The 23,445-nt window shown below is 46.1% G+C and overlaps 1 protein-coding gene across 2 annotated transcripts in view; it reads left to right on the top strand.

Moving 5' to 3' along the window:
- MYO5C (myosin VC) overlaps window positions 1-23,445 on the top strand; it is a 95,810-nt gene that overhangs the window by 4,496 nt on the left and 67,869 nt on the right. For both annotated transcript variants that reach the window (XM_026518500.4, XM_057306337.1), the window contains exons 2-5: window positions 7,284-7,394; window positions 12,477-12,642; window positions 13,230-13,374; window positions 16,219-16,375. In XM_026518500.4, the coding sequence (XP_026374285.2) occupies window positions 7,284-7,394; window positions 12,477-12,642; window positions 13,230-13,374; window positions 16,219-16,375 (579 nt within the window). The remainder of the gene's footprint in view (window positions 1-7,283; window positions 7,395-12,476; window positions 12,643-13,229; window positions 13,375-16,218; window positions 16,376-23,445) is intronic.

The raw sequence follows: 23,445 nt of genomic DNA, 5'->3' as shown, positions 1-23,445 counted from the left end.
AAGCACTTGTCAACTCTCTGTCTCCCCCATTGACCAAGAGTTTCTAGAGAACAGGGAACAGTGGGGACTCAATAAACATTTGCTGTGTGCATGCATGCATGAAGGAGTTTTTCTGCTTTCAGAAAGAGCTGTAGGCGTAAGGAAGATGATGATGGTTACTTTTGTCTCGCAGTCATGGAGCATTTGTGCCAGATGCCACCCTCGGAACTTTATATGCCTTCTTTCATTTCATCTGAATCAACAATGTTATGTGTAGATGTTGTTAGACCAATTTTACAAATGGCTCAGATTGAGTAAATTGCCTAAAGTTACCTAGAAGTGGAGGAAGAGGGGAGCCAGGGTGGCTCAGTTGGTTAATCGTCTGCCTTCGGCTCAGGTCATGATCCCAGGGTCCTGGGATCGAGCCCTGCATTGGGCTCCCTGCTGAGCAGGGAGCCTGCTTCTCTGTCCCTCTGCTGCTCCCTCTGCTTGTGCTTGCTCTCTCTCTTTCTCTCTGTCAAATAAATAAATAAAATCTTAATTTTAATAAATTAAAAATGCAAGGTTGACTTTAAAAAAGAAGTGGAGGAGGAGGCAGGATTAAAAACCTATGCTCCTAATACCTCCCACTACCAGAACCGTGGTTCAGCCACCTTTACCGTCTTCCTCTTCTCCCCATTCACACAGAGGACTTGTGGGAAGACCTCCGCTTCATAGCTGTGCATGTGATAGGCACGTGTGGTGTTTTTTTTTTTCATCTGAGATATTGGTGAAAGCGGCACGTGGGTGGCAAGGCAGAGAGCTCTATGGCATGCCTCTAGAGATGTTTCTTAAATTGTTCTGGCTTATTAATCGGGACTCAGGTGACAGCTGGTTTTAGCCACAGATTCACAAATGATACCATCCTTCAGTCATCTATTTCTCTTGCTTGTGTATGAGGAACTCACAGAACATCTTCAGGAAAGTTGTGCTGGAACTCAGATGTGCAAGGTCAGGAGAAGCAGTTCAATGTCTCTAAAATAAGGTCAAAGTTCAGTTTAATGACTTTTCATTTGGCTATTTTTTTTTTAAATAATTCTTTTTTTAAAAAAAAAGATTTTATTTATTTATTCGACAGAGATAGAGACAGCCAGCGAGAGAGGGAACACAAGCAGGGGGAGTGGGAGAGGAAGAAGCAGGCTCCCAGCAGAGGAGCCTGATGTGGGGCTCGATCCCATAACGCCAGGATCACGCCCTGAGCCGAAGGCAGACGCTTAACCGCTGTGCCACCCAGCCGCCCCTTCATTTGGCTATTTTAAGAAGCTTTTAGACTTCTTATGTATCATTAACAACTCTGGAAAAGTAGATTTATCCATTGTATTATATATGGGTACTTCAAAAGAGTAAAAAAAAAAATATATATATATATATATATAAAGACTAAAATACCAAGCTTAGCTTTTTTTAAGATTTTATTTACTTATTTGACAGAGAGAGAGAGAGAGCTCACAAGCAGGGGAGCAGCAGCCAAAGGGAGAGGGAGAAGCAGGCTTCCTCTGAGCAGGGAGCCTCATGCGGGGCTCTATCCCAGGACCCTGGGATCATGACCTGAGCCGAAGGCGGACTTAACCGATTGAGCCACCCAGGCGCCCCCAAAGCTTAGTCTTTAATTGGTGCAACTAAACTACTCGGAATTTGAATTTTTGTTCTATAAATGTTTATGGTGTGCTAGCTATGGGGAAGTCATTGTGTGGGGTTCAAGGGTACAAAGACAAGACTTTTGAAGCTCAAGTGCCAGTGGGGGAGATGGGAAGGTACCCAGAAACCTGGGGAAGGGGCAGAGAGAGCTGTAAAGAGGAAGCGTTCAATCCTGTTAGGAATAGGGGGTGACAGGCAAAGTGCCACCAAGGAGAGGAGTTGTGAGCTGAATCTTGACTGCTCAAAGCGATTGCTCACTGGCAGCAAGACAAGGGGTGGCACTGGGGGTAGAAGGAAGAGAGCCAAAGAAGGGCTTGGAATGATCTAGAAACTGCTAGTGGATTGGGTGGCAGCTGGCAGAGGCTGGACTGAAGAGGGAGGGAAGCCTGAGTAGGAAGACTGTCCAGGACAGTGGCTCCCAGACTGACTGTTCATCAGAATTGATTAGGGCAGGGGAGACTTATAAAGCTTTTCATCTTGCTGGGCCTCACCCATGGAAATTCTGATTGAGATGTGGGTGAGGGAAGCTGTATATCCACAGAAACCTGGTGCTCTGCCTGGTTGAGGAAGCCCTCAGCGGACTGTGGCATCTGTCAGGAGAAGATTGGTGGGGGTGGGGGCAGGGGAGCTAATAGATGGCCATGGCAGTGGGGATGGATGGGACAGACAGGTGAGACTTGAGATGTAGGCTTTCCAGCACCTGAGGACCATTTGGTTGTTGGAGGTGGAGGGAGGGAAGGGGGCCCAGCATAGTCCCAAGTTTCTGACTTGACCATCAAGTCATCCTCTTCTGAGGAAGAGAAGTGGGTTTAGGGGGTACATAATGGTCATTAGAGCTTGCAATTTGTGAGTGTCCAAGGTCATTTAGGACCCGGTGTCTGGGACACCACGGGAAATGTGGTCTAGACCTGCTGAGAGATCTGGGCTGGAGGTCTCAGGCACACAGGTGCCAGGGCAGTCGCCGAAGCTGTGGGAAGGGAGGACACTCTAGAGAAAGCCTGTCAGGAGGAGGGGCTGGGAAGGACACCAGGAGACAGAGGGGGTACTGCGGAGACTGGGAAGGGCCTGGAGGGACAAGGGAGGGGAGGAGAGGGAGCATAGCTCTGGCCTGGTTGACCGAGAATGTGGAGACTCTGTTCCAGTCCAGAGAGCAGCTAGGAAGCTTGTGGCGTTCCCTATTCCATGCCAAGTCTTCAAGCCCTTTCTGTGCCCGGCAGCTGCAGATGCCTTCAAACAGGCAGGCAACAAGAGAAGATGCCCTCTCCTCTGCTGAGCACGTGGGGTGGGGGATTCAGCATGTTCCCAAGGACGTGTAACTTCCTAAGGGTTGTGCTCCTGAAGCCTGTGCCTCATTGTCAAGCCTCCCTTGGCTTGGAAATTGGGGTACACAGGGTTGCCTTCCATGGGAGAGTACTCGCGGGCCAGGCATGGGAGGCAGGCATCTCTGCTCCCCTGGCCCCACGGCAGGCCCGTGCCTGGCGGGCTTGGCAGGCAGGCTGAGTCTGGAGGCTCCTGCCCCGCAGGAAGGAGTCACACCAGGGAGGTCACATGAAAGCTAGTCACATTGTTTGCAGGGACTGCTGTTTGTTTGTCTAAATGCTGCAAAGTGAGCTCTTCCTCCCAGTTGAAGCGTTGCTTTGTGGGTCGAAGAATGTGAGGAAGGAGGGAGGGACCCAATGGGTGTAACTGACGTGGAACTGGGTAAACTTTGCCATGTTTACTTACCAGGCTGGGTTTCAGCCGTGGGGCCCTCAGTGATCGGCAGCATTGCTTGGCAGGGGCACCAGGCCGGGTAGGTGTGGGCGGCCTGGGGAGTCAGGGGCCAGCGAGGCCGTTGGTGTTTCCTCCGCAAGAGAGGCAGCCTTTGGTTCCCTATGTCCTAATACTGCGTTCCATTCAGTGCTGCTCTGGGCTGGAACAAGCCGATGGAACAGATCAGCCTGCGCTCTCGAGTAGATGGCTGCAGCTGAGACGTCAAGATTCTTTTCTTTTCTTTTTAAAAATGTATTTATTTGAGAGAGACAGAGCATGAGTGGTGAGAGGGGCAGAGGGAGAGGGAGAAGCAGACTCGCCACGGAGCAGGGAGCCCAAGATGGGGCTCCATCCCAGGACCTTGAGGTCATGAGCTGAGCCGAAGGCAGACGCTTAACTGACTGAGCCACCCAGGCACCCCTGAGAGTTCAAGATTCTTTTCAAAGCCGGACTCATTTAATGACCAAGTAGTCCAAAGTAGGACTTGCAGGCGCTGGCTCCATGGAGGATATGTTGTGACTTTGTGTGGTGTTTGGTGAGCTACTGACCTCCCTGGGCTTACGTTTTGGGGTCAGTAAAACTGAAGGCTTGGATTGGCTCAGTGACTTTAACATTACTTCTCAGAACTCCCAGCTGCCGTGGGAGGACCCCAGGGACGTCAGCTGTGGCCCCCAGCTCGGAGCCTTCTCAGAACGCCTCCACTCTTACCTGCCTCACATAGGAGGCTGCCCCCATTTCATTTGAGGTAAGCCTTCTGTGGCTTTAAAAAGAACACTGACAAACTACTTGGAGTAGACGATCTCCCAGGACCCTTTCAGTTCTAAAATTCTCTAGTGGCTGGGGTGCCTGGGTGGCTCAGTTGGTTGAGTGTCCGACTCTTGATCTCAGCTCAGGTCTTGATCTCAGGGTTGTGAGTTCAAGCCTCATGTTGGGCTCTAGGCTGGGCTTGGAGCCCTCTTAAAAAATAATAAAATGAAATGAAATGAAATGAGATAAAATAAAATTCTATAGTGTCCAACTCTTGATACATTGGGATATTCCATTAATGATTTAGCTTTATGAGGTTAGCAATATTTTTGATAGCAGACCTGAGGTAGGAAACAGTAGCCCATGGCAACAAGTATGTGTGGAGGGAGGGTGGGTGTGCCTGTGTGTTATGGGGCTTCTGTCCAGCTGTTTGCATGGACATGTGTACCTAAGTGTGTATCATTGCCCTCCAGGTCATTCTTCCGTTTTCTCTGTCTCTGTGTCTGAAATCTTAGCCATTCCATGACTCATTTCAGCAAGCTCCTGCGCTCCCAGCTGCCTGTCAAGAGCTAAAGCAACCCAAATAAATTAGGGAATGGTGATTGATACCCTGCCAGTGAGATATATATATTTCTTTGCTTAAATAAGTCAATTTATATTGATAAATATAGATAGATAAATAGATGTGCTCCTTAATCAACTTTGTCCCAGTTTAGTACTGGCACTCTGAAATTTATTTTATACTTTTCTTTATTTCCTCCAACATCATATGAAAATTTTAAGCATACAGTAAAGTTGAAAGGACTTTAGAGCGAGAACATTTGTCCTACCATCTAGATTCTACCGTGAACATTTCACCATATTTGTCGTATTATATGTCTGTCCATCGTTGTACCCTTCTATCCAGCCCTCAGACCATCTTATTTTTTGAAGCGTTTTAGAGTAAACTACATACATCAGTACATGTGCTCCTAAATATATTAGTGTGTCTGTTGTTAAGAGTTTCCTATTTGTTGAGTTCTTTGTATAAAATTTTCAGACAGTGAAACACCGGTCTTAACTCTGTGTTCTGTGAGGTTTGAAAAGTGCTTACCACTGTGCAACCCAAACCCGTCAAGGTACAGAATGTTGCCATCAGCCCCAGAACGTTCCCTTGAGAGCCTTCCCACTCACTCCCTAGCGACAACTACCGTTCTGATCCCACCGCACCCCCACCTTCGTTTTACCTGTCCTAGCATTTTAGAGGGAATCAGAACGTACTCGTTTGTGGAACGCTTCTTTGGCTCCAGCCTCATGTTTTGGAGATCCCTTCACCTTCTGGCTGGTGTCTGTAGTTGATCCTTTTTATCGGTGAGTAGTATTCCATTGCATGAATATACCACAGTTGTGGTTTTTTTGGGGTTTTTTTGTCTTTTAATTCATTCTCATATTAATGGACATCTAGTCTGTTTCTCATTTTTGGCCGTCATGAATAAAGCTATATGAAGATTCATGTACAAGTCTTTTTGTGGATGTATATTTTGATATTTGCCTCTAAAGATTATTCTGATTATAAAAGTAATGTATGCAATTGTAGAAAGTATATAGAACTGTAATAAGGAAAATTAAAATGTCGTAATTTTATTGCTCGGAATCTTTGTCACTGAAGACCCCTGAAGGTACGATCTTTCAACACAAAGGAGTATTTCCTCAGGGTCGGAGGGCACTGGTAGACCAGTGGCCCGATGAGCAGAGAGATGCAAATATGCACTTTTGCACATGCGGCTCCGGGTTCGAGGCTGGCTGGGTTAGCAGGAAGGCCATGGTGACCGAGAGCAAATGCCTTTCCTTCTTGGCAGCCCAGCATGTACACATAATAGATGCTTAGCGAGTGTCTGTGGAATGAATGAATGGATGAACGGATGGACAAACAGATGAAGAGCGCTGCAGGACAGTATGAGACGTGGGGTCGGGGAGGAGAAGCAAGGGTAGTCCGTGCATGCTGCAGACAGGAGGAGAGGAATGAATCGGCCCTGTGACAGACATGACAGCCACCTTGTCTCTATCTTGAGCAGCGTTGAGGTGCCACTGGTGAGTTCTGGAGAGTGACACCGCCCCCTCCCAGTGTGTGAGCGTATTAGACACGCGGGTCAGTCTCCAGGGCTGCCTCCCCAGGAGACTGCGCCCTGGGCGCTTCAACAACAGGTGCTTACGTTCTCACAGTTACGGAGGCTGAGAAGTGCAGGGGTGTAGACAGCTGCTCTCTTGCTGTGTATTCACATGGCCTTTTGTGGTGCATGCAAGTGGAGAGAGAGTTTACCTGTGAGCTCTCTGGCGTCTCTTCCTGCAAGGACACTAATCTCATCAGATCAGGGCCTTAGGACCTCGTTTAACCTTGGTAACCTCTTAAAGACCCTATCACCAAATTCAGTCACATTGGAGATTAGGGCTCTAACATATGAATTTGGGGGCTGGGGATAGAAGCACATTCAGTACATAGCAGTGTGGTTCTGCCTAAGGACTTGCGTACCAGCCCTGAGTCAGGTGTTGCGTTCACCTGTTGGGAATTGAGCTCAGTGGCCGCATCTGGCCTTCCACATTTCCCGCAGTGGGAAACCTTGGCTACCGACCAGTGCAGTAAGACTGAAATAACACTGCTGTAGCAATAGTTCCGTAACATCTGGCAGAGTGCTTTCAACTACAAATTCTAATTTCACCGCCCAGGAAACCTGTGAAGTAGGTATTATACCTACTTTGTAGATGAGAAAAACAAGGCACAAGAAGTTAAGTGTCTGGCCCAGAGCCCCAGAACCAATCCGTGGTGAACCAAATCCCTCTGCTCCAACTCTTGTTAAGAGCTCTCAGATTTCCCATGAAGGGACTCAAGACGTCCTCTCCATCCCCAGGCTTTCAGTTTTCAGGGTGTATTCCGGAAGCTTTGGGAATTCCATTGCCCATAAAATGAAGCAGCTGGGTCTGGTGCATCACAGACACACTGAAGGTTACTTCACAAGCCAAAGTTCGGTAAAAGTGTTCCCGATGAGGGAACTGACTGAGCAGACAGAAAGCTCCCTGAGTCTCATGATCTCATGATCTGTGTTTTTGCTTTCAAAGTGCTGAAATTAAGGCTGCTTTATTGTGTTGGTCAGTACAACAGGGTATGGATTCCCGATCCTGAAGAAGTTTGGAAGTCTGCTGAAATAGCCAAAGACTACAGAGTTGGTGACAAAGTCCTGCGACTCTTGCTGGAGGATGGAACGGTGAGGGTCCTTGCTGGCCATGGCTGCCACAACATGTAAACGGGTAACTGGGCCGTGTGTGGAGGGTGACATATGGCCCCGTGGGCGTGGCCAGCTGGTGCTGTAGATCCTGTCTGTGCCGCACGCCGGACACTGCCCTAATGAAAGCACCAAGCGCCCTGTGTCACCAGGGCCTCTCTCTGGAAAGAGACACAGGAAGCAGGTCTGTGCCCTGTGCTGCATCCCCAAGGACCTAGCATGGCGGGGAGAATGCTGAAAATTGATCCGCCATTTTGGTTTCATGGGTCTCAGCAGAGAGACTGGGCAAAGATGAGAAACTTGGAGGGAGGTGGTTTGAGCCCAACGCATAAATTGGTAGAAAGAAATCTCAAGATGGGAAGAGGCAGAGAAATAGAGGAGGGAGATAGAAAATAGGAAGGGAGAGGGAGCAGTGGGAAGGAGAGAAAGTCCGTCCATGGGTGGTAGAAACAGGCAAGAATTGGGACCTCCGGGGGGTGTGTGGCAGGGTGATTAGGAAAGTGATGGGAGGTAGGACAGGAATGGAATGCCCAGCTTTGTGTGACATTGTGAGGAGCCTGTCCGTGCTGGTGTGGCTGGATCATGTCAGTGGTGGTTTCTGTGCTCCCCAGGGTGCCTGTGAGCAGGTCCTCCCAAAGGCCAGATATGTCTTTTGAGTACCAGCTCCAGCAGAGTTTACCATTACTTAAGCATCTACCATGAGTTGTCCTTTGCTCCATAGCTGTAATGACACCCACTGGATCCATAGCGTCAAGTTTCTGGATGCAGAGCTGGACAAAGGGTTCGTGTTCCATCTGGATGTTAGATTTGGTCCAGGGAATATCCTATGAATATTAAAATGCTGGAATTTTTGAGTCATGCACATGGTCTCTGTAGAAACAGGACACAATATTTACAATCAGACTGCCCTGGATTTGGGAGTCATTTCCTGAGATCCTGGGAATGGAGATGAGCATATGAGCATAGCGGTTTAGGGCACTTCTTCAAGAATCATTCTATCTGGATTCAAAGCCTGCCATGGCCACTCGCTAAGTCTACAGCCGTGAGCCCCTGGGTTTCTTCACATGCACATTGGAGTTCAGAACAGCACGGCAGTGACAGGCTGCTGAAGATCAAATGAGATGATCCGTGTGTGTGCGTATGTGTGTTTGCGTGCGTGTGGGTGTGTGCGTGTGCGTGCAGACTCAAGAGAGGCCTGTAGGAAGGACGCCACGCTCACCCTTTCCCACCAGTGGCTCCTTGCAGCCTGGTTGAGCGCCTCCCACGCACCGCCCAGGTTCTCATTAGGGAGCAGGTGGCTCTGGGAAGCAAAATCTCACGACTGCAGGGGCAGTAGCCACTTGCTGCTGTAGTCGTATCAGCAGGGCTTCAGGTAGCACATTCCTGGCTCTGCACCCGAGCCCAGGAGAGGCAGGTAAGAGAGCAGGCAGCCAGACTGCTCCTTAGCTTAACCCTTCTTCTCTCTCATGGGGGACAAAGCCTGTTCTGTGCCTCCGGCTGTTCATCTAATGTTCTTTACATTTTCTGCCCTTCGTCCAAAGACTCTCCTGTTTCTCTCTCTCTCTCTCTCTCTCTCTCACACACACACATATACACACACACACAGGGGCTGAACTGGAAAAGGAGGTTATTGATTTAAAATAGATAACAGAAAAGCTCAGGGAAAGAAAAATCATAGCTGAGCAGCGTTTTTAAAATTTTATTATCAAAATAAAAATGTGTAGGTTAAAAATATTGTACTTGACCCTTATCTTACATCACTCACAAAAATTAACATGAATTAAAGATTTAAAAGTAAGACCTGAAACCACAACACTCCTGGAAGAAAACATAGGAATAAGTCTCCTTGACATGAGTCTTGGTGATGTTTTTTGATTTGACACCTAAAGCACGAGCGACGAAATAAAAAAATCAAGCAAGTATGACTACATCAAACTAAAAAGCTTCTGCCCAGCAAAAGAAACTATCCACAAAGTGAAAAGACAACCTACAGAAGGGGAGAAGTATTTACAAACCATATGTCTGATAAGGGGGTATTATCCAAAATATACTCATATGTGGAATTTAAGAAACAAAACAGATGAACATAGGGCAAGGGAAGGAAAATTAAATAAGATGAAAATTGAGACAGAGACAAGTCATAAGAGACTCTTAACTATAGGAAACAAACTGAGGGCTCCTGGAGGGGAGGTGGGTGAGGGTCTGGGGTAACTGGGTGATGGACATTAAGGAGGGCACTTGATGTAATGAGCACTGGGTGTTCTATGCAACTGATGAATCACTAAATTTTACCTCTGAAACTAATATAAAAAATGTTTAAGTTTTAAAAAATAAAAATAAAAATCAATACTGCTGAAAAAAAGGAATTCTTAAAACTCAGTAGCAAAAAAAACAGTTAAAAATGAGCAAAGGACATAAACAGACATTTTTCTGAGGAAGACTTGCAGCCGGCCAACAGACACGTGAAAAGGTGCTCGACACGGGTAGTCATCAGGGAAATGCAAATCAAAACCACCATCCGTGTCGCCTCGCGCCGACTGCGACGGCCGTCATCAGAAGGACAAAAGGTAACATGTTGTGTGGATGTGGAGACAAGGGAACCCTGTGCCCTGTTGGTGGGATTATAAATTGTGCAGCCACTATGGAAAACAGAATGGAGAACCCACAAAATTTTAAAATAGAACCACCATATGATCCAGCAGTTCCTCCTCTAGGAATATATCCAAAGGAAACAAAAACACTAACTCAAAAAGGTATCTGCACCCACATGTTTATTTTTTTTTAATGATTTTTTATTATATTATGTTAGTCACCATACAGTACATACCCGGTTTCCGATGTAAGGCTCGATGATTCATTAGTTGTGTATAACACCCAGTGCACCATGCAATACGTGCCCTCCTTACTACCCATCACCGGTCTATCCCATTCCCCCACCCCCCTCCCCTCTGAAGCCCTCAGTTTGTTTCTCAGAGTCCATAGTCTCTCATGTTTCATTCCCCCTTCTGATTACCCCCCCTTTCTTTATCCCTTTCTTCCCCTACCGATCATCCTAGTTCTTATGTTCCATAGATGAGAGAAATCATATGATAGTTGTCTTTCTGTGCTTGACTTATTTCACTTAGCATTATCTCCTCCAGTGCTGTCCATGTTGTAGCAAATGTTGAGAACTCGTTCTTTCTGATAGCTGAGTAATATTCCATTGTATATATGGACCACAGCTTCTTAATCCAGTCATCTGTTGAAGGGCATCTCGGCTCCTTCCACAATTTAGCTATTGTGGACATTGCTGCTATGAACATTGTGCACCCCCATGTTTATAGCAGCAGCATTCACAGTAATCAAGATGTGGAATCACTGACGTGGCTGTCCATCGCCAGGTGAACGGGTAAAGAAGTCGTCGCGTATGAGCCTCCGTACAGTGGAACGTTAGTCATAAGAAACAAGCCCTAACATTTGTGACAACATGGTTGGAACTTGAAGGCATTATTCTAAACAAAATAAATCAGAGAAAGACAAGTCCTGTAGGATCTCACTTATATGTGGAATCTAAAACAAAACAGAGCAAAACCCGTAGAAAAAAAGATCAGACATCTGGTTACCAGAGGCAGGGGTCGGGGAGGGGGAATTGGAGGAAGGGGATCAACAGATACAAACGGCTGGGGCTACACTGCTAGGACAATTCAGCTAAGTCCTGAGAAATCACAAGGAGAAAATTTTTGTCTTTTTTCTTTTCTCCCTTTTTTTATTACATTGGTAGAAATGATGGGGGTTAGCCAAACCTGCCGTGCTAATCATTACACAGTATATGTAAGCAAACCATCACGTCGTACCCCTTCAAATTATACGGTGCTTTATGTCAATGATTTCTCAATAAAACAGGGAAAAATAGTAACTCTGCTTGGGGCCAACCCACAAATGTATTTGCGTTGAAAACAGAGCACGCAGCTAGGATTTAATCCAGCTGGCCTGGATTGCCCTGAGCTGTTCTCAGGCCACACAGACTGACCAAGTCACCGACAAGCAAAACCCTGTTGGCGTTGACAGGAGGCATCGTGACGCAGGCTTCAGAGTCAGCCAGATCCCTACGAACTGTGTGAGCTTGGACAAGGAGCATACCGTCTCTGACGCTGTCTCCTTGGCCGTTGATTAGGGGAGTCATGCCCTCCTTGGAAGGCAGTTTTGAGGAGTGCCGAATACTTGGCAGGGTCTGCACAGTGGGCACCTGTGAGGGGGGCAACCGGTCACCGTGTGGAGCTGGTTCAGGACGGGGGATCAGAAGGAAGGCGGCCTAGGAATGTGGAAGGGAAACAAGCTTGCTGGGGGATCTTGCTCAAGTCACTTCCCCAGGCTGTGAAATGAAAGTGAAGCAAGTTAGAGCAGGTGGTCATCAAGTCCCTTGATGTTCTGACATTTGGAGCCCAGTCACCTGTGGTATGGACACCCCAGGGCTTGCTGACCTCTCCTTCATTCTGCTCAGGCAACTGCTTTCAGGATGCTGGGCAAAATCCGGCGGAGGAAACACCATCCCCAGCAAGTTACTCAGCGCGGGGCTGAGGGTGACAGGAGCAGGCAGCCTGGAGTTAAAGACAGGAGTCAGGAGCACCCGGGCCCCCTCAAAGAGAGACCATCACCCACATGGGCTCCTTCAGACATGTCTCACCACCCAGCAGAACCCTGTTTTCAAGCAAAACTTCCATGGCACTCAGCATCTAAACTACGTACAAGTGGACCCCCTCCGGTAGAGTTGGGGATCGCGTGCCCAGGTCCCTGCCCATGTGGCTTCCCTGTCACCTCTCATTGAGGCTTCAGTGAGGTCCTGTAGCTCCACCCAGTCTTTTCACTCGCCCAGAAAGGGTGAGTAACTTGCCCTAGGGCACACAGCCAATACCCTGGTCCCCTGGCTCCCATTTCCCAAGAGTCAGCCATGGAGATTATTTTCTCTTTGATAGGTGTAAGTTTGTTTTTCAGAGTCTGATAGGGGGCAGATAGGACAGAGGACGGGAGTTCAGAAACACCAAGAGTCTTTTACTTCCAGAACTTTAATTTCATCTTTGTCCACAGGAGCTGGATTATTCCATTGATCCGGAATCTCTGCCTCCGCTCCGGAACCCTGACATCCTCGTGGGTGAGAATGACCTCACGGCCCTCAGCTATCTCCACGAGCCCGCGGTCCTGCACAATCTCAGAATCCGCTTTGCAGAATCCAAACTCATTTACACCTACAGTGGTAAGGAGAGCAATTCTAAAAGAGCAGGAATGACCCAGAAACTCCGTGCTTGCTGTCTAGGGTGTCCTGAGTACATTTTATATCATGTTTACGTTAGAAATGTTGACTTCTGCCAAAATGTATACTCAGACCTAGACATTTGCCCAGATTTTTGTCTAACAAGCACAGACATTTGATCTTCAAGAGTCTGTTGTAAACAGAAGTGTCTACAGGTGGGGAGAATCTTTCCCAAGAATTAAGATCAGACTCCCAAGAAAAATATATCTGGATAAAGCTTGTGTTTGAGTTTCTCACTGGATGTGATACATATATTATCTATTTTGGGCAATGATGTTATCATTATATTTACATTGAGAATTGCAAAATCTTTCAGTTGTAGGGCATTCCCATCTGTCATCTCTTCCAACCCTGACAGTTGCCCAGAAATGTGGGTGGCGTCCACAGGGAACTGAGATCCAGAGCATTACGTGACCTGCCCAAAGTCACATGGCAGGTTTAATAACTGGCAGAGCTGGGCTTGCTCCAAAGAACCTGGAGAAGCAGGTGACAGTAAGAACCCCAGCACTGCATCGGACATCTTTCCCCAGGAATCATTTTGGTGGCCATGAATCCTTACAAGCAGTTGCCGATCTACGGAGATGCCATCATCCACGCCTACAGTGGGCAGAACATGGGCGATATGGACCCGCATATATTTGCTGTGGCAGAAGAGGCCTACAAGCAGATGGCCAGGTAGCCTCCTGCTGGGCAGGGCTTCCTCTTTCTCTCCCAGCGCCCCGCCCCTGCGTGTGCTGGGCCCTCACAGTGGAGGGGAAACCTCTGGCATTGATCTTACTAAAGGTGACCATGAGACCAGAGGGGGTGCTTGGTAGAGCGGACCACCTAATAGCGTAGTAGCAAACGACTGCCGTTGTAACCCGGCTAGACCAAGTTTCCTGGTTCCTCTTTCTTCTAGCTGGTCAAAAGTCAGACCTCCCAGTCTGGGAATGGCAGATGCTTCTCTTGCGGTGTGTTTGGTTGGAGGAATATTGATTTATTCTCCACTGTGGCATGTTGAAACTTTTTCCCCGATTCAGGCCAGCAAAATCTTATGATAGATGAGCACAGGTTTTTAGATGTAAGAGATTTTGAGTTTTATCCTAATTTTGCCACCTGTGTTTTGTATGGCCCTGGGGAGTTCTCGTTTCACTAGCAAACATTTATTAAAAGTGTCCTGTGGACCAGGCACTGGGCACACGTTCCTGTACATCATCGTGGGTGCCCTCAGACGGGCCTGTGATGGAGATATCTGGGCATTAAGCTGAGATTTGGGGATCACCCACCCAAGGTCACCCAGCAAGCGAGCTGGGAGGTTTGCTCAGGGTGTTTGACTCCACGTGTCGTTTCTTTGTCCCATAACTATTCCTTTCGGCTTCGATGTCCTCATCCATAAAGTATGAAGAATAGGAACACCATCTTATTTTTGTAGACCCTTTTATTGTTTGCAAAAGAACTTTCCGGGCAGCAATCTCCTTTAAGTCTTGCGACACCCCTGTGAAGTCCGTTGAGCCACCATCATTGCCCTGCACCTGCTAACTCTTTACCCCATCATCCCGGGCACCGCATCTGAGTTCCTCAGCTTCGTGCCTTCATCGGAGAGCACCCATTCACGTTTCACTGCCTGTAATCAGGGGACAGGAATGCTGGCATAAACAAGTAGCAGTGTATGGTTCTCTCCTGCGAAAAAGGCTGATGGGCTGATGGGTAGTCTGGGACAAGCATGGCACCCCACCAATCGTCAGGGACCCGATGCCTTCTATCCTCTGTCCCTGGAATGAGGCTCTCCTCCTGAGGGCAGGCTAAGACTTAGCCTTCTCCTCCATATTCTAGGCGATAGAATGTCAGAGGGGAAGTGTGTGCCCCGCCTGGTTAAGGAGACTTCCTGGAAACCCCACAAAACACCTCTGCTCGCAGCTCATTGGCCGGGACCTACTCCCACGGTCATGCCTAGAAGCAAGCAAAGCTGGGATCTATAGTCTTCCATATGGGCAGCTGTGTGCCCACTAAAAACTGGGATATAGTCTCTAAGAAGGAGGAAAAGGGTGAATGTTGGGTCAAGATTTACCAATTAATGGCCAGTTACTTTGGTCTCTGCTACAGCAAGTTTCCTTCCAATTACAAAACACCCATGGTTCTGGGATTTGCCCTGGCTCCCTGTAGGTCTGCAGGGCATGTCTGTGATTGAAGTCCATGGCTCACAGCCCGATGGGCCAGGGCTGCTCCTGGGTGTCAGCGGTATGAGCTCACTGGAGCTCTAGGGCTGAGCCGGGTTCAAGCTCGAAGAGCCCGTTTTGAGGTCTAACTGTAACAGTACTGAACAAAAAGAAGTTTATGCTGGACTTGCTGATGCTAAACTGGGAGTGAGAAGAGCCTGGCTTTAAAACCCCCTCTGTGTGCTACCTGGCCAGAGGGTACTGGCGGTGTCTGTCACTCATGTCCTCAGGGGCTTGCTGTCTTGGACAGGAGCTCTAGCTCTGAGGTCCTCCTGGTGTCCACAGTGGGGCTGCATGCTCTGTGTCCTGGGTCAAGTCACTTTGCCTTTTTGAGTCACTATTCTTTTTGAGCCGCTGTTGTATTCTTCTGTAAAATGGGTATATGTGGCATAGAATTTTTTTCAAGGCTTAAATGAGAGTCCATATAAAGTATTCATGGAGTGCCTAGTATATAACAATGCTGGATACCTAGCACAGCGTTGAGTAAGTTTCTATCATCATCTCATTATGTGAAAAGTTGAAGACAGTTTTTAAAGATCTCTAAATTATGTAGAACCTGTCAGTTTACTGTGCACATATGTTCCCAAGCATATTTTGAATAATTGCTCTCCAAATAATGTCTTTAAAATGTTTTATGTTTATGTGGGGATACACAGAGAGGAGTTGACCTGGGCCCGAGACGGCGATCTTCAGAGGCCTGCTTGCAAGCTTGGCCCAGGGCTAGCCTCTGGGAACTTGGATTTTAGGAAGTTTCCCACCCTGCCTAACTGCTGAGAGTGACGCACTGAACCTAAATTGTTTGTGTAAACGATGGCGTTCATGCTGAGCATGTGGAATTTTGGTATGTGCTCGTCAGAAGACGCCTGCGCGACGAGCCCCCGGTGAAACCCTGGCCGCTGAATCTCTGAAGAGCTTCCCTGGTGCACAGCACTTCGCGTGGCTGGTCGTAACTCATTGCTGGAGGCATGAAGTGTTTATGCCTGGCTTTTGCAGATTGATTTTGTGTCCTTTTGCTATCATAAATCTTAGCCATGAGCATGGCTATGTGCTGAGTCCTGTGAGTCCTCCTAGCAGGTCACTGACCTAGGAGTGGTCTTGGGGACCTTTAGCATGGGGACAGAGCAGGAAACAGAGCTGTGTGTTCAGCTTGATCACATAGAAAAAAAGACTAGAAGGAAATTCATGGGAAATGTTAAAAACAGTTACCTTGGAGTAATGAAATAGTTTGCCTTCTTTCTGCTTGTCTGCATTTTTCTTACTGAGTGTATATTGCCTTTTTAATAGGAAGAAATAAACATTTTAAAAGTCCTTTTATTTGCTTTAGAAACAATAAAAATCAGTCAATCATTGTAAGCGGGGAGTCAGGTGCTGGCAAGACCGTGTCCGCTCGCTACGCCATGAGGTACTTTGCCACCGTCAGCAAGTCCGGCAGTAACACGCACGTGGAGGACAAGGTTCTGGCGTCGAACCCCATAACTGAGGTATGCAGCCTGCGGGGGTGGGGAGCAGGGTCACAGGTGACAGTGTGTGACGATGGAGGGGTGGGTTGTTTTGTGTATGTGGTGTCTTGGCTAACTCGAGTCCCTGCCCTTTAAAGACCATGGAAGTGAGGGCAGGAGAGAGCCAAGAAGTCTGTTTCTGGTGGGATTTGAGGGAGCTTGGGGTAGAGACTGCTGCCACCAAGGCTCTCTCCTCAATCCACTGGGCTCCTGAAATCAGATTTCAGGAGTCCCTGTCTGCATTTCTATCCCAAATGAAATGTCCTCAACCATAGACAGCACTGGTGCCCTGAGACCAGTGGTGTTTTCCAGCCAAGTGCACCAACTTTCACGAGCTGATCGATAAATATTCAGAAGTTTTTTGCAAGACAACTATTAAACCTTTGGTAGTTTGACATCAGTCATGGTGGGAATATTTACATCTTACAAATTAGCAAATGCCACTTATCAAGACTCTTCCTCCTCCCCTCCCTGAGAGCTGATCCATCCGCACAACACTAACGAGGTCAGAGGTGTGGGCAAGGCCAGCTGCGATGGCACTCAGGACTAAGGAGCCAGCCCTCAAGGGAGAAGGGGCATCTGAAAGGCTCAGGAGATGTCCAAAGGCCAGCTCTGGCTGCTTTACACAATGGGAAAAGGATTGACTTATATTTGTTTGGAAGCACAGCAAAAAAAAAAGTCTATTAGATTCCTAGACCTCCTGTTTTCTCATATCAAAATCATCAATGAATATTTATCAGATTACCTATTTTATTTAAGCCACTGTGTCACATAATACAGGAAGTGATGGAAAAGAATAAGACCCAGTCCCCAGGTCTTTTTTTTTATTATGTTAGTCACCATACAGTATCCTTAGTTTTTGATGTAGTGTTCCATGATTCATTGTTTGCATATAACACCCAGTGCTCCATTTAATATGTGCCCTCCTTAATACCCATCACTGGCCTATCCCAGTCCCCCACCCCCCTCCCCTCTGAAGCACCTGTTTGTTTCCCAGAGTCCACAGTCTCTCGTGGTTCATTCCCCCTTGTGTTTACCCCCCCATTCTTCCCTTCCTTCTCCTACCGATCTCCCTGCTATTTCTTATGTTCCATAAATGAGTGAAACCATATGATAATTGTCTTTCTCTGCTTGACTTATTTCACTTAGCATAATCTCCTCCAGTCCCGTCCATGTTGCTACAAATGTTGTGAAATCGTTCTTTTTGATGGCTAATATTCCATTGCATATATGGACCACATCTTCTTTATCCATTCATCTGTTGAAGGGCATCTCGGCTCCTTCCACAATTTAGCTATTGTGGACAATGCTGCTATGAACATTGGGGTGCATATGGCCCTTCTCTTCACTACGTCTGTATCTTTGGGGTAAATACCCAGTAGTGCAATTGCTGGATCATAGGGTAGCTCTATTTTTAACTTTTTGAGGGACTTCCCCACTGTTTTCCAGAGTGGCTGTACCAACTTGCATTCCCACCAACAGCGTAAGAGGGATTCCCTTTCTCCATATCCTCTCCAACATTTGTTGTCTCTTGCCTTGTCAATTTTTGCCATTCTAACTGGCATAAGGTGGTATCTCATTGTGGTTTTGATTTGAATTTCCCTGATGGCTAGTGATTTTGAACATTTTTTCATGTGTCTGTTAGCCATTTGTATGTCTTCATTGGAAAAGTGTCTATTCATATCTTCTGCCCATTTTTTGATTTAATTATTTGTTTCTCATGTATTGAGTTTGAGAAGTTCTTTATAGATCTTGGATACCAGTCTTTTATCTGTAGTGTCATTTGCAAATATCTTCTCCCATTCCGTGGGCTGCCTCTTAGTTTTTTTTGACTGTTTCCTGGGCTGTGCAGAAGCTTTTTATCTTGATGAAGTCCCACAAGTTCATTTTTTCTTTCGTTTCTCTTGCCTTTGGAGATGTGTCATGAAAAAAAGTTGCTGTGGCCGATGTCGAAGAGGTTGCAGCCTATGTTCTCCTCTAGGATTTTGATGGATTCCTATCTCACATCGAAGTCTTTCATCCATTTGGAGTTTATTTTTGTGTATGGTGTGAGAGAGTGGTCAAGTTTCATTCCCTTGCCTGTAGCTGTCCAATTTTCCCAGCACCATTTATTGAAGAGACTGTCTTTTTTCCACTGGATGCTTTTTCCTACTTTATCAAAGATTAGTTGACCATAGAGCCGAGGGTCCATTTCTGGGCTCTCTATTCTGTTCCATTGGTCTCTGTGTCTGTTTTTGTGCCAGTGCCAGGTGATCACAGCTTTGTAGTATAGCTTGAAATCAGGCAACGTGATGCCCCCAGCTTTGTTTTTCCTTTTCAACATGTCCTTGGTGATTCGGGGCCTTTTCTGGTTCCACACAAATTTAAGGGCTGTTTGTTCCAGCTCTTTGAAAAATGTCATTGGTATTTTAATCGGGATGGCATTGAAAGTGTAGATTGCTCTGGGTAGCATAGACACTGTAACTATGTTTATTCTTCCGATCCATGAACATAGAATGTTTTTCCATCTTTTTGTGTCTTCTTTAATGTCTTTCAACAGTGATCTAGTTTCTAGAATATAGATCCTTTACCTCTCTGGTTAAGTTAATTCTGAGATATAGTATGATTTTTGGTGCTTTTGTAAATGGAATCGATTCCCTAATTTCTCTTGCTTCAGTCTCATTGTTCGTGTATAGAAATGCAACTGATTTCTGAGCATTGATTTTTTATCCTGAAATGTTACTGAATTGTTGTATGAGTTCTAGTAATTTGGGGGTGGAGTCTTTTGGGTTTTCCACATAGAGTATCATGTCATCTGCAAAGAGAGACAGTTTGGCTTCTTCTTTGCTGATTTGAATACTTTTATTCTTTTATCCCTTTCTTCTCCTACCGATCTTCCTAGTTCTTATGTTCCTTAGATGAAAGAAAGGGATAAAGAAAGGGGGGGGGTGATCAGAAGAGGGAATGAAGCATGAGAGACTGTGGACTCTGAGAAACAAACTGAGGGCTTCAGAGGGGAGGGGGGTGGGGGAATGGGATAGACCGGTGATGGGTAGTAAGGAGGGCACGTATTGCATGGTACACTGGGTGTTATACGCAACTAATGAATCATGGAACTTTACATCAAAAACTGGGGATGTACTGTATGGTGACTAACATAATATAATAAAAAATATTATTACAATAAAAAATAAATAAAATAAGTAATGAATACCTTTTATTCCTTTTTGTTGCCTGATTGCTGTTGCAAGGACTTCTAGTACTATGTTGAACAATAATGGCGAGAGTGGGCATCCTTGTCGTGTTCCTGATCTTAAGGGAAAGGCTTTCAGCTTTTCCCCATTGAGAACGATATTCACTGTAGGCTTTTCATAGATGGTTTTTATGAAATTGAGGAATGTACCCTCTATCCCTGCACTCTGAAGGGTTTTAATCAGGAAAGGATGCTGTATTTTGTCAAATGCTTTTTCGGCATCAGTTGAGAGGATCATGTGGTTCTTGACTCTTTTCTTGTTGATATGATCTATCACACTGATCGATTTGTGAATGTTGAACCACCCTTGCATCCCAGGGATGAATCCCACTTGGTCATGATGGATAATCCTTTTAATGTACTGTTGGATCCTATTAGCTAGGATCTTTTTGAAAATTTTGGCATCCGTATTCATCAGGGATATTGGTCTGTAATTCTCCTTTTTGATGGGGTCTTTGCCTGGTTTGGGGATGAAGGTAATACTGGCCTCATAGATTGAGTTTGGTAGTTTTCCTTCTGTTCCTATTTTTTGAAACAGCTTTTGGAGAATAGGTATTATTTCTTCTTTGAATGTTTGGTAGAATTCCTCAGGGAATCCGTCAGGCCCTGGACTCTTATTTTTGGGGAGGTTTTTGATCACTGCTCAATCTCTTCATAATTAATCGGTCTGTTTAAATAATCAATTTCTTCCTGTTTCAGACTTGGTAGTTTATAGGTTTCCAAGAAGGCATCCATTTCTTCCAGGTTGTTTAATTTATTGGCATATGGTTGTTGATAATAGTTTCTAATGATTTTTTTATTTCCGTGGTGTTGGTCATGATCTCTCCCCTTTCATTCATAATTTTATTAATTTGGGTCCTTTATTCTTTTGAATAAGTCTGGCCAGTGGCTTATCAATCTTATTTATTCTTTCAAAGAACCAGCTTATAGTTTTGCTGATCTGCTTTACTGTGCTCCTGGTTTCTAATTCACTGATCTCTGCTCTAATCTTGATCAACTGCCTTCTCATGCACGGGTTAGGCTGTTCTTCTGTTCCAGCTCCAGCTTCTTAAGGTGAGAATATAAAAACTGCATTTTAGATTTTTCTATTCTTTTGAGTGAGGCTTGGATGGCTACATATTTTCCCTTAGGACCGTCTTTGCAGTGTCCCATAGGTTTTGGACCGATGTGTTTTCGTTCTCATTGGTTTCCATAAATTGCTTAAGCCCTTCTTTAATTCCCTGGTTTACCCAATCATTCTTAAACAGGGTGGTTCTTAGTTTCCAAGTGTTTGAGTTTCTTCCAAATTTTTCCTTGTCGTTGAGTTCCAGTTTCAAAGCATTGTGGTCTGAGAATATGCAGGGAATAATCTCAGTCTTTTGGTATCGGTTGAGACCTGTTTTGTGACCCAGTGTATGGTCTATTCTGGAGAAAGTTCCATGCGCATTCGAAAAGAATGAGTATTCTGTTGTTCTGGGGGGTAGTGTTCTGTATATATCTATGAGGTCCATGTGGTCCAGTATATCATTCAAAGCTCTTGTTTCTTTGTTGAGTTTCTGCTTAGGTGATCTGTCTATTGCTGAGAGTGGAGTGTTGAGGTCCCCTACTATTAACATATTATTATCTATATGTCTCTTTATTCTGGTTAAGAGTTGGCTTGTGTATCTAGCTGCTCCCCTGTTGGGGGCATAGATATTTATAATTGTCATATCCACTTGTTGGATACATCCTTTAAGAATAATATAGTGTCCTTCTGTATCTCTAACTACAGTCTTTAGCTTAAAATCTAATCTGTCTGTTATAAGAATTGCTACCCCAGCTTTCTTTTGAGGTCCATTGGCATGAAAAATGGTTCTCTAGCCCTTCACTTTCAGTCTGGATGTATCTTTAGGTTCAAAATGGGTCTCTTATAGACAGCATATGGATGGGTCATGTCTTTTTATCCAATCTGCAACCCTGTGGCATGTTATGGGAGCATTTAGGCCATTCACATTGAGAGTGATTATTGAGAGATATGATTTTAATGATGTCATGTTTCCTGTGAAGTCTTTGTTTCTATAGATTGTAAATTTCTGTTCTGTATCACTCTTGGGGTCTTTTTACTTTTATAGAACCCCCCCCTTAATATTTCTTGTAGGGCTGGCTTCATGGTCACATATTCTTTCAGTTTCTGCCGGTCTTGGGAGGTCCTTGTCTCTCCATCCATTCTGAATGACAGCCTTGCTGGATAAAGGATCCTTGGCTGCATGTTCTTCTCACTTAGTGCTCTGAATATGTCTTGCCAGCCATTTCTGGCTTGCCAGGTCTCTGTAGACAGGTCTGACGTTACTCTGATGTTCCTTCCTCTGTAGGTAAGGAATCTCTTCACCCTGGCCACTTTCAAGATTGCATTCTTGTATCTAATATTTGCAAGTTGTGCTATTATGTGACGTGGTGTTGGTCTGTTCTCATTGATCTTGGGAGGGGTCCTCTCTGCCTCTTGGACACGAATGCTTGTTTCCTTTGCCAGATTAGGGAAGTTCTCAGCTATAATTTGTTCAGATATCTCTTCTGGACCTCTCTCTTTCTCCACCCCCTCGGGGATGCTGATGATTCTGACATTGGAACGTTTCATTGAGTCAGTAAATCTCCTGTAATCTGCATTCTTGAGATTGGGTTTTTTTGAGCCAAGTTCCCATTTTTTCCTTCTTTTCTATCATCCCATCTTCCAACTCACTAATTCGTTCTTCTGCCTCATTTACCCTGGCCATAAGAACATCCAGTTTAGACTGCATTTGATTCATAGCATTTTTAATTTCTGCCAGGTTTGCTCTCATTTCTGCCCTTAGAGATTCTATATTCTCGTTAATATTTTTGTTAATATTTTTTTCAAGCCTACACATCATCTTGACCATTGTTACTCTGAACTCCGTTTCTGATAATTTGGTTATATCCATATCCATTAGTTCTGTGGCAGAGGCCACAGTCTCTGTTTCTTTTTTTGGTTGGGGATTCCTCCTCTTTGTCATTCTGATGAGGAGTGGTTACGGGGATGCCCAGAGCCCGAATTATTGACCAGGACCCAGGCAGTGTGCACTTGTTTTATTGGGACCTTAGGGATGTGGGCTTCTTGATTTTTCAGCCTGCCTTCTGGGGGAGGGGCCTGCCGCACTGATACTCAGGCAACCCTGTTTGGGTAGAGTTGCCCCGTCCCCTGCTAGGGGGGTTTGGGATGGGCACAACGCGAGCCGGTATTTCCGGGCTTTTGTTCTCTGGTGGCTTTCCCTGGCGGTTTTCTGACTCTTCTGAGAGTCAGAGTAGCAGTGGCTGTATCCAAGCCTCTGTCTCAGAACAGAGAGATCGCAGTCTGCTCTCCACTGAGCTCTCCTGGCCACCTTAACTCTGTTTCTGTCGGTGCTGCTAAAAACCCTGCAGCATCCCACGTTGTGCGCCCCACAGCCACTCTCCCAGTCCTCGCTCCCAGGGCCGGCGCGTCTCTGTCCTTTATGCTTCTAACACCGCCAGCCGCCCCCGGTTCCCGCGCATGCTCCCAAGCTCCCTGTTTCAGTATGGTTCGCGCGCACTCCAGAGCTCCGGTTTTCAGTCTGGTCGCACGTGCTCCCAAGCTCCCAGTCTCAGTCTGCTTTCTCCCAGCTACCGGTCCTCAATCTGGCCCACACCCCAGTGCAGGTGGCTACTGCTTCCTGGTGCCTAAGCATGGCGGCTCCCTCCCCCTTCTGTTTATCTTCCAATATCTGTGGGCGTATTCACAGCTCCCTGCTTCATACCTCAATCCTCAGTGCTGGAGATGTTCGTTTGTAGAGATCCAGGTGTATCTTCCTACATCTTGGACTGATTTCGT

This window comes from Ursus arctos, unplaced genomic scaffold (assembly GCF_023065955.2).
Source record: "Ursus arctos isolate Adak ecotype North America unplaced genomic scaffold, UrsArc2.0 scaffold_36, whole genome shotgun sequence".
Taxonomy (NCBI): Eukaryota; Metazoa; Chordata; class Mammalia; order Carnivora; family Ursidae; genus Ursus; species Ursus arctos.
Note: the sequence above shows the minus strand (reverse complement) of the source record. Positions and strands in the feature narration are given on the sequence as shown.